The sequence below is a fragment of the Vicia villosa genome, linkage group LG4, assembly GCF_029867415.1.
Source record: "Vicia villosa cultivar HV-30 ecotype Madison, WI linkage group LG4, Vvil1.0, whole genome shotgun sequence".
NCBI classification, from domain to species: Eukaryota; Viridiplantae; Streptophyta; class Magnoliopsida; order Fabales; family Fabaceae; genus Vicia; species Vicia villosa.
Genome location: NC_081183.1, coordinates 2,945,786 through 2,957,443, shown reverse-complemented (window position 1 = coordinate 2,957,443; position 11,658 = coordinate 2,945,786). Strand labels below are relative to the sequence as shown.

Sequence of the window (11,658 nt, the reverse complement as noted above, 5' to 3'; positions counted from 1 at the left end):
TTCTTCCATCCTTTTCAGAAAGTGATTCGGCCAAGTTTCAACCTCTTTTGTAAAATATACCGTCCAGTCCAATGATTTCTTTGGTATAAGACACCCCAGTTTCAAATAAACTTGAACAAAATATTATGTTTTTGAAAGCCATCGAATACACATGATGCGTTTGGATAAATTTTGAAGTGTCTTACTTCGAAGTGGAAAAAATGTCTCCGAGAAACCATATCGTGTTAAATCAATACACACCTTATCATAAGCATTTGTTATAAGATGTTCCATTTCAAGAAAGCAGTCCATTTTTCAACCGGTGCATACCACTTACACAAGGAACAAGCGCATTGTGAATTGTATCGGAATGTTCTTTTTTTCCCATATAACGCTGTGCTTGATTCCCTATATATCATCAACTTTTGTATAAGTTGGTGGAGACAAATTGGTGATCCTTCTCTCTTTCACCGAAACAAACCAAAAACAACATAAATAAATACAAAATATTTTACAGAGATGCATATCTCTAGATATCAGTAACATTTTTTTATCTTCCGGGGAGTGCACTCCATGTGATAATGAGATACTAGTAAGTATTTCCCTGTCATATATTATACGCGTGAAGATCTGCATTCACTCTAATCAATGTCATTCTCGTCGTGTCACACTCATAAACAAAGATGCACCATAATTTGACAAATAATAAAAATTATCAATTTCATTTTCATTTTCATTTTCATTTTCACATACATATTATTATCCGAATCCCGTGACTGAAGAAAAACAAAAAACAAAAAACCATGGATCCCAAGATTCTCATCGTGATCGTTCTTTTTCTGAATCTCATAAGCTCCAAATCCACTCCCTCATCATCGGCACACATTGACCTTACCAGTTATGGTTTCCCGGTTGGTCTTCTTCCCAACACCACCGTGCTATCTCATGTCATCAACAAAACTTCCGGCGAATTCTCCATCAAGCTCGGTGGCGCGTGTAAAGTCACGCTACCTCGTGATAACTACGTTGCTACCTATTCCGACACCATCACGGGGAAAATTGCGAAGGGTAAAATCAGTGAGCTTAATGGAATAAGGGTTCGTGCTTTCTTGAAGCGGTGGTCCATCACCGGAATTCGGTCTTCCGGTGATGATATTGTGTTTGAAGTTGGACTGGTCACCATGAAGTATCCTTCGAAGAATTTTGAGGATAGTCCTGCTTGTGAGGGTCAGCACTCTTCTTCTTGATGACATGATGAAAAGGTTAGGGTTTTGATTTTAGTTATTTGTTTACTTTTTCAGTTCAATATATCCATGCAAGCGTTTCATGTTAGATTCTACAAGAATCTTATCTGTTTGTGACTGTGTGAATGATATAATATTGTTTTATTTGAGAATCCTTACATTTGATTGTGAATAATCCACTTTTGGTTTTGGTGTAAAGATATATCTTTGTCATCACTAATATTTGATTTTAATCCTAAATATTTTAAAAGTTACACATGAGATAATTTGTGATTGGTTTTTTTTTGTCTACTTTTTAAAAATTGATGAAGTTGTGTTTGGTAAGATATATTTTTGAGTTTATAGTATATCTTATAAATTCGTATGATAATTTAGATTTGTCTAATCTTTTAATTAGAGTTTATAGTTTATTTTATTAATTTATAGTATTTTTCCGTTATTTTAAAATAGTGTTTTATTTTATTTTTTCCACTTTTAGTCTTATTATTTTAACAATAACACATTTTTATTTTCTATAATTTATTTTACTTAAAATAAAATAATTATGTATTAAACACATACTCATTTTACATTTATAATTTAGTTGAATCGTTAATTTTACTAAACACTTTAATTAATTTATGTATTATTAGTTTTCAATTACATTTATATTTTACATTTAATATTTATAAATTGTTTAAATAATTATAAAAATATATTATTATATATTAATTAATATTTTTAAATAAATTAATTTAATAATACATTATAAAAATATTTTAATTTAAATATATTAAAAATTATATGAAATTGAATATTATTTAAAAGAATAAAAATATTTTGTTCTAGAAAAATATTTTGTTGAGTTTTATTTTAACAAAAGGAATTTTATAATATTTAAATATATTTTTAAAACGTATTTGAGTATTTTAAAACATAAATTAATTGTTCGCAACGGGCAGAACAAGTGGTCATACAGTAGGCTTGATCTTCGGTGATGGAAGAGAAAAATGAATTGTACTTGCAAAAGGCATTCTGATGCCAAAATAAGAAAGAGAACAACAAGGTACAACAGAAAGTATCAGATTTTGGGCAAAGTTAAGATTACCTTGCCCTCTAGAGGTAGAGGGTTATTTACCGTGTTCTCTTTGGGGTGGATTGGGTCACACTATATTTGTGGGCCTGAGCGTAATTTCAAAAGGCCCAAAATATAGGAAAGAGTTGACTAGGTATTGATTAGTCATGTATGAGGTACTAGCCGTTGCATGGGACGAAGCCTCAGCGTACACAGCTAATCCTTAGTCGTGCCCGGTCGAAGGCGATACTGCTTTTTTGCCGACTCTGTGGATTGGTCCAATATTTATTAGGCCGATTTGTATTAATGAGTAGATTGGGCCAATTGAAACGATTGGGCTAGTCCAAAACATTAATATCGACACTTGAAGTAATAAATATGAAGTATTAAAATAATTATAGATAAAATATGATTTTCTTTATGAAATAATTATAAAATATGAAATAATTTATTTTAATAATTATTTCATTAGGCCATTGAAATGTAAGTGAAAATATTTAATAATTTACTTTAAGTGGTAATATTATATAGTTGAGTTTTATTTTGACATATATACATTTTCAAGTACAAGCCAACTTATGCTAACTTATTCAAGTAATGACCAAGCTTCTTAACCACCAAGCCAATTTATTCTTGTGAATTTTTTCCATAAACATAGTTATATTAAGTCTTTGAGAGTCTGAATATGACTAAATATCATTTAAACGTGCTTGAACAATATTTAAAATATTTAAATATATTTTAAAATATTCATTCATATTTTAAAAATATATTTGAATATCTTAAATATATTGAATATGAAATAAATATTTATATAATAGATTAATAATATTAAATATAAAAGATTAATTAATAAAATAAAAGTGTAAGTGAGATAGAGAAAAATATATTGAAATGAAAATGTAATTAATATATAATTAATTGAAATAATTTATTTTTTAATATTGTAAACCAATGATATGGACTATACATTTGTTGTAAACTTTTAAACAAGTAACACAAGCAGTGATATTTACTACTAGATAGATATCTACTACTAGATAGTGCTTTCATTTTTTTCTTTGTCCCGACTCCCTGATTCTTGAGAAAGGGTCTCTTGTAAATTAGAGTTCGGCCAGAAGATAAGTAAACTCGGATAAATGATTGTTTCATTAAGATGTCAAAGTTGGATATTCCAATCAATACGATCTTAAATGAAATCCATTAATCATTTGAACCATACCCAACTCTTTGGTTGATACTGCATTCATTTTCATGTTGTGTGACCTAATCCACTATGTCTTGTTAGTTTTTACATTGCAAAAGGCGAAATGAAATGGGGTCCTGAAAATAATAGATATCTAATCTTTTGGAAACTTTTATGTTGAAGTTTGTGGTAATAACTTTCAAACTCTAAAATGATGGCAATCAAATTTGGAGACATTTATCTCAAGCCTCATCTAATATGGGATTCAAGATTTCAACAAAGTGCTTGTATGATCGATGTATCTAGCAAAGGATCTTGAAAGGCTTAGAGTTGTGAAAGAGAGGAAAAGTGAAAGTCCGTCTGGTCGTGTCTGTCTAAGTGACTAGAGTTTTGTAAAAGTAGGGAATTAACTCACGACATTCTAAGGCAACTGTTGAATGCAGTATAGGGCAAGCAACAAAAAAGATTTGGAAATATTGATCCGGGAATTATCGTCCTCAGAGATGGAGAGATGCCATTCAACAGTTTCTACGGTTTCGAGCTTGGGTTTGAATGAGCAAAAAGTAAACAAAGATATAGACAAGAAAAGAATAAACACATTCTTAGAAGAGAAATAACTTATCAGGAATGTAAATATATTCACTCTTCACAAACATACACTTACCAACCCGTTATATTCAACCTACGATACTCATCTATGTCATCACGTATCTCTCACATAAGCGTCCATCTATGGAGCACAAACGAGATCATCTCACAACTAAGGTTATCTCTAACGCAAAGTCGCGAGAACATCCGTATTCTCGCGTCGGCGATCTCTCGCGCGCCGCTCAAACACGAAAGCATTACGTACAGATACAAACAGTGAATGCTAGCTCTAAATCTATCTCTAGAGTTCAGAACCAACAGATTATCATCCTAGATAAGGATTCAAGCAGTTTATCTCTAAAGCAACCTAAATTCCCAGCATAGAGCAAAAATCCAGAACAACATCAACACAAATTTGTAAAGCAAGTTAAACATAACATTATAATCGGTAAATATACATAAGATTCAAGTAAATATACAAACAAAACCCAACCAAAGAGAAATACACAAAGAAGAAGAGAAATGAACTGAAAATCTCCCGGTTTGTCAGCTCCGTTCGACGCTCAATCCACCCCCAATCATCCAAATGCAACCTCCGAAGTTGTTTTCTAAGCTAATCTACCCTAAGAATGAAGGTTTGATGATTTGGGAACAATTACCCCAAAACATAACCTAAAAATTGTGATTTTTACCCCTATTTAACGAGCTGATATCTGTCATGGTCGCTCAGCGGAGGTACTCCCGCTTAGCGGCTGACAGCAAAAGTGAAATCTTGTTTTCGCCATAAGTTGAGAACCGTAACTCCGAATTGCGCCCGGTTCGAAGCGTTGGAAAGCTTATTCAATGCTCTATCCAATAATGAATGAATGGAAACCAAAATGATGATTTTGGTCATCCTTATTTTGAGCCTTATTCTTTGATGAATTGGTAGAATTTGCATTCTTGAAGCTTAGCCTTTGGTCTTTATTACTCAAGGCTCCAGTAAGCATGAATACCTATAAAAACAAAGGAAAAACTATCAAATGGTATAAAAGTATATGAAAATACAACTATTCACAAAGTATACGTATTTATACACAAAATGGGGAATTATTCAAACGCTATTAACAAAAGTATCGATAAGTACCACTATTTACATACACAAAATAAGTACATTTTGGCACTTATCAGCAACTCACACACATGCACACACTTACAACCTATTTTATCTTTTAAAAATATTTTCAAGACCAATCCAAGTGATTAAGAAATTGTCTGCTTTCTTTTAAAGGCTCTTTTGAACTATTCAATCGATTGAGGCCTTAAGCCAATAGATTGGAAATATTTTTTTGAATTGCCCGACCGATTGTGGCCTTAGGACAATCGATTGGAAAAGGCCTAAATGATTAACCAATCAATTATGATATTATCTTAATGACTGTTAACGATTCTCTATTCAAACTTTCCAAAATGGGCTTAAACAATCAATTATCTTGACTATCTAATTGTTTGAGTGAAGTTCCATTGTGATTACTTTCAAGAGTGTGATACTCTGGAAGAATAAAGTTTGATTTTTGAGATTAATTAGTCTAAAATTCTCTCTTAGGTTCTTGAGATTAGCATGAAAAAATATCTATTTGCTTAGCTTAACCAGGGTAAAAGCTTCCTATTAGGTTAAGGATAAACCATCGTAAAGATCAGCTTGTATCAAAAGGTTCGTGGCCATAACCTATAAAATTTTAAAGTTTTAGTCAAAATCTCAAGAAGATCTCTTGGGGACAAGAGTACATTCGGCCGAACCTGGATAAATCTCGGGTGCAATATCACAAACCCGTATCCTCTTTAATTTCCTCTATTTATTTTACTATCTTTATTTCTGCTTCTATTTACTCTATCCTTAAAAAATTACTAACATAATTCCAAGTGTAATTAAGAAAACCATCAAAATAAACATGAAATTTAAATGTCATAATTCAAGCTCACCCTTTCTATTGTACTTGGAGTCACTTGTCCAGCAATAGTAGCTACTTTGAGCGGGATCAATAAAGGAAAGAAGGAGAGTGTGCGGTCTTACATCGACAAATTCACACAGGTAACTATTGAGGTAGACGACCAAAGGGATTGAGGCCCTAACACAAAAACTCAGGGGTGTTGTCGTAAACGCCACGGACATGTGACTACATCAATCAATTCCCCACAGTCTGAAGCACTCACACAAAGATTCAAAGGTGTTCTTGCAAACACCATGCACATACAACTATTACAATTTGTTTTCCACAACATAAAACACACACCCGAGAAAAGTGGCAAAATCATTAAAATGACAATAATAGTCCACCTCCTCTGATAACTAGCCACTCTAGAGACCGTGGTGGATTGGCCACACTTCAACCTCGAATCGGGTTTTCACCTTGGTGGGGGAAGGGGAACCGACCTTTTGGGCGGAAACAGTCCCAGAGACGTCCAATAAATTTTGAGGGAAGACCTCGTAAGTTTACACAAAATCACACAAAGCATACCTCAGACAGGTAAATATACTTCGTTACAAAAGTACGCACATCTATTTCTTCATTGCAAATATACTTTACAACATGGAGGCAAAAAAAAATGGAAGACTACCCCACCAAGAAAACGACCTTCCATATAACACCCCAAAATAATGAAATTATTATTTTGCTTGTTATTTCAAATTTTATTTTATTTTATGAATTTTATTATTGTTATTATTATTATTATTATTAATGTCCTTGTTATTATTATTATCATTATTCTAATTGTATGGTATTTCTATGATTTTATTATTATTATTATTATTATTATTATTATTATTAACATGATTATTTAGAATTTATTTTATAATTTTGAATTATTAGAAATAATAGGGAGGGAATTTGAAGAAGAAGAAAAATAGAAAAAGAGAGAAAAAGGAGAAAAAGAGAGAATATAGAGAAAAAAGGGGAGTAATGAGAAAAGAGAGAAAATGGAGAAGAGTAAAGAGAGAAAAATGAGAAAAATAGAGAAAATAAGAAATTAAAAAAGAGAAACACATATTTCTCTGAGAAAAAAACCTAGCCTCGAAAGACCCTCTCCTTCTCCAAGACCTTTTTCCCTAAAAATCCAAAAGAAAACACCAATGCACCTAAGAGATCGTAGTAGTGATTGTTCAAAGAAGGATTACCTCCACTGTTGAGAGTTTCGCGGAGAAAGATCCCCAATAACAATGTAAGGGGGAGAAATTATTCTATAATCTTGGTATTCTAGCGTTTAGGGCAGTGGGGTTTTCCTTAAATCCCAAATTAATATGAGTTTATATACGAATTCATCTTGGGATGACGATTCATGAATTTAGGTCATGAGTATCTCTCTTATCACTAATAATTTAATTTTAATTTATGCTTTTTTGTTGTGATCTTTCATGGATTTCTATGGGTAAGTGTTGATATTATTTGATGTTGGAAATATGATGTATTGTGATAAATTGATTCTATATAGTTGATGTTTAAATGGTGCTATAAAGTGCAACATTATGTTTAGAAAAAGGTATGGAGTTTTGATTAAGAATCAATCATGATGCATGCATCGTAGTGTTTGGATAATCTTTCTACACGGTGAATATGTACACTACATGTTTGATGTTTTAACATTAGAGAATTAAAGATAGATTTAATGTATATGATGTGATATAGGAATTTCGTATGTGTGTTTAACTGTTTGAGACAAGTTTTGGGGTCTTAGAGAACCCAGTGATGTAGTACTTATATGTCATAGTGAGAAATAAATAGATTAAAATTCTACAACTTGTAATTAGTATACCATGTTAGTCATTTGACTGTAATTTTAGTTACAGAGATCTTTTAGGAGTGAAACTAAAATCTCTAGAAACTATATAAGATTTAGGACAAGATAGAATTTTATTTGGATCATTTTAGTTGTGACAAAGTTGAGAAAACTGAACTACAAGTTCAACTACTGTCTTGAAATTCTGCAGTACAATCATTTGATATATAGTTAGTATTTTATTTGCCATGTTTATGCACCAGTTTATATTATTCGATTAAACTGTACCAATTAGGACCTTAAGTCCTAAATTAAAAATCATAGTATTAAAATAGACATTATAAGCTTTCCAAAACATATCCATTCACTTGATTCTGATTTCATTTGATATTTTAAATGATTATTTGAATTTGAGGTATGACTAGTAGAAAACATGACTTTGGGGGTGTTTTGATAAGAATGTTGTTGTACAAGAAGAATGACCAAAGGTATGCTATGTGAAATTGTTGTTGTGCTTGAATTCATGTTGTATGTATGATTCTACCCATATTATGCTGTGATTCTGATATGACATAATTTTGACGTTGTATTTTTATGGTTTCATGATGTTTTATGTGTGAATGATGGTATGAATATGGTAATGGTTTCATGATGTTTCTGGGTATAACGATGTTGTGGAAAAGATGTATTGTGTAGAGTAGTGATTGTTTTAGGATGCAAGTCTAATGTTTCAATAAAATACTTGTTGTGAACTAAGTTGTAATTGTTTTAGGACAAGAGTCCAAAATTTTGATGAGATGCAAATTGTGAACTTATGAATAATTGTGTGAATTCCCTTAGTACGTAAGTCCCATGTTGATAAAGAAATAGTGAAGCCCAAATATGGCTATCATGTCAAAGGTTTGATGATAAGAGCCAATGTTTTGATGATGTTGCAGGTTCAACAAGAACTAGTTTTCCATTAAGTTGAAGGTTTGATAAGAAACTGTATGTTAAATATGGTTTGGAGGTTCGAGTGGAAAACATATTTGTTTGAATCATCATGCATCATATATGAATCGGAGTATGTATCGTTTAGAGATAGAGTGAAGTATGATGTAGCTCACATGTACTTCTAGAAGTAGAGTTTAGCGAATGGTATTGTAGTGCGCACGTGGCTCATATGTACTTATAGATATTGTATTTATACAAATGTCTAGTAGAGCCTTTTAGTGCGGAACGTAGCTCATCTACCCTCTTAAACTATCAGTACTTCGGAAAATAAGTTATGGGTTCGGTGATGGTACCACATGTATTGGAGTAGAGGTGAAATGCATCTCATAAGCTTTATATGTATATTGTGAAATATTAAGTAACATTATATGTATGCTCTAAAATGTTAAGTGAGTCTATATGTATGTTTTGAAATGTTAAGTGATTTCATATGATGTCGTGAGAATTTTGTAACTTGTGTTTATATTTCCCTTGGTATATTATGTTATTATGTAGAATATCTTCTCACCCCTTTTTTTCTATGTTTTTCAATGTGAACCTATATGCAGAGTATTCTCAGGTTGAGACTGAGGAGTAGTCGCCTGCGGTATCTTATGGAGGATGGTAATTTAGAAGACCACTTCATTCGTTTTCCTTAGGTTTATGTTTTGCTGAACTATTAAGTCAGCTAGTTGATTTGAATTATAATAAAGCTCTGATATTGTAATATCAGGGTCAGGATTATTATTTTCAGATTTGCTATGTTTGATATTAAGTTGGATTAAGCACTCATTAATGAAATATTTTATGTTTTTCATGTTATTTATTTGAATGTGACACCCTTGATTTATAATTTTTTATTCGTCCGTGTTTACTATATTATAAAAGTGAAAAAAATTATTAGGGTTTAGGGTGTCACATTCCCATCCTTCAGCATTGATCCGAGAGAATCTGCTCCCTCGAAATAAGTAGAAGATAGTGAAAATGCTCCACTTACTGCAAGGCGTTCTTAAAAGACTGTGAAACGGCCCCAAGGATGACGGTCGTATAATTAGTTAAACGTTGAGCCAAAGAAGCATTCTTAAGGCACAAAGCTTATTGTTATCTTTGAGTTACCGAAAGAGATGCATGAGTAGATGTTAAGGTAGCCTTATCGATGTCATGTTTGTTTATGTCATGGCAGCCATTGTAAGTCCACAAAGCAAGTTATTGGAAGGAAACAAGGATTAACTACGACGGAAATAACAGCTAATTCGAAGCTAATCTCTATCAAATAAATTTTGTTGAGGTTATGTTGTGGATTAACCACAATAAATATCGTAACATGGATGGGCGATTAATTATCTTAATCAAAGTTTTTTTTGGCAGAATTCTAACTAGTATTTAAATATTTCTATATACAACTAAAATATCACGAGAAAATAATTACATTAAATCAGATCTATTTGATAAAAATTACGGTTGACTGATAAGATAGCTGATAACTTATAGCTTATGACTGATGGCTGATTGCTTATTGGTTATAGCTTATAGCGGATGATTGAGACTGATAGCATATAAGCTAATTGAAGTGTTTAGTAAAATTAGCGGTTCAATTAACTTATAAATTTAAAATGACATCAAAGATATTTAATATATAATTATTTTATTTTAAATTAAAATAAATTATAAGGGTTAAAAACGAATTTTATTTAAAATAATAAGGATAAAAAAGGAAGAAAAAATATTAAGCTTTAAGACATAAGCTAAAACGCTATTTGAAATAACGTCTGAAAAATAAGCTATATGTTAGTAAAATAAGCTATAAGCTCGTGATGAAAAGACTGTTACCAAACGGATCTAAATTATCATATGAGCTTATAAGACATAAGATATAAGCTATAAGCTCAAAATTTTATCTTACCAAACAGAGTCTAAATCTCAAGCTAAATTTACATTTTTATAACTAATGATATTAATTTTGAATTTTTTTTATAATTATAAATCAACTAAAATTAGAACTCTACTAAAAATCAAATTTATATTTATATATCTTTTATGATTAATCCATTAATCAATAAAATAAAATAAAATAATTTTATATTATCATTAACCCATCAAAATCATATATTTATTTCAACTTTATAAATCACAACTATTATTTCTTCGTAACTCTAATTTCTAAAATAAATCGGAACTACTCACATTTAATTAACTCACTTTTTATTTACAAATACTCACATTCAAGCTTGTCTAATACTGCCTCAATTTTAGCAAAACAACTAACAACAAAATATTTATATAAGTCCAATATACTAGCAAACACATGTTTGATTGAGTCAATATGACTCCATTAGTAACAAATTTTTTATTGAGTCAATTAGGCATAAATCTTTCATCGAGAATATAGAAAGCATGTTTGAATGAATTTTACATTTTCATCTTCTCATTATAAATATTTTATTTGAGTTCTTTACATATTTTAATAGAATGACTAATTGTATTGATTTTAATATTAAAATGAGTTTCATTTATTAAAATAATTTTATTAATTACAATAAATAAAAATTATTCCTCTAAAATAAGCAAGTAATATTATATTATTATATTTTAAACTAACAATTATTTTTAAAAAACAAATATTGCAAATGAGATATTTATTATTATAAGTTTGCATTATAAAACACGTGATTGACAATTTCTATCGATATTTTCTTTTTATACCTATCTTTCTTTTTCTTATTTCGTTTTTTAGTGAACTTTGAAGAAAAAAAAAGTTGAATAAGTTGTTTTCAGATTAAGTTAATTTAGTAGTACTAGGAAGAAGAAAGCAATAAATAGGTAGATAACGCAGAAAATACAGCAACCAATCACGTCACATCAGGAACTACTACTTGCAT

General features: G+C 30.6%; 1 protein-coding gene across 1 annotated transcript; it reads left to right on the top strand.

Moving 5' to 3' along the window:
• The first annotated feature begins 737 nt into the window (after positions 1 to 737).
• Positions 738 to 9,601, top strand: LOC131594325 (uncharacterized). Its single transcript, XM_058866421.1, has 2 exons — positions 738 to 1,241; positions 9,349 to 9,601. The coding sequence occupies exon 1, from the start codon at positions 783 to 785 to the stop codon at positions 1,224 to 1,226; it is 444 nt and encodes a 147-aa protein (XP_058722404.1). The 5' UTR covers positions 738 to 782; the 3' UTR covers positions 1,227 to 1,241; positions 9,349 to 9,601.
• Positions 9,602 to 11,658: the final 2,057 nt, after the last annotated feature.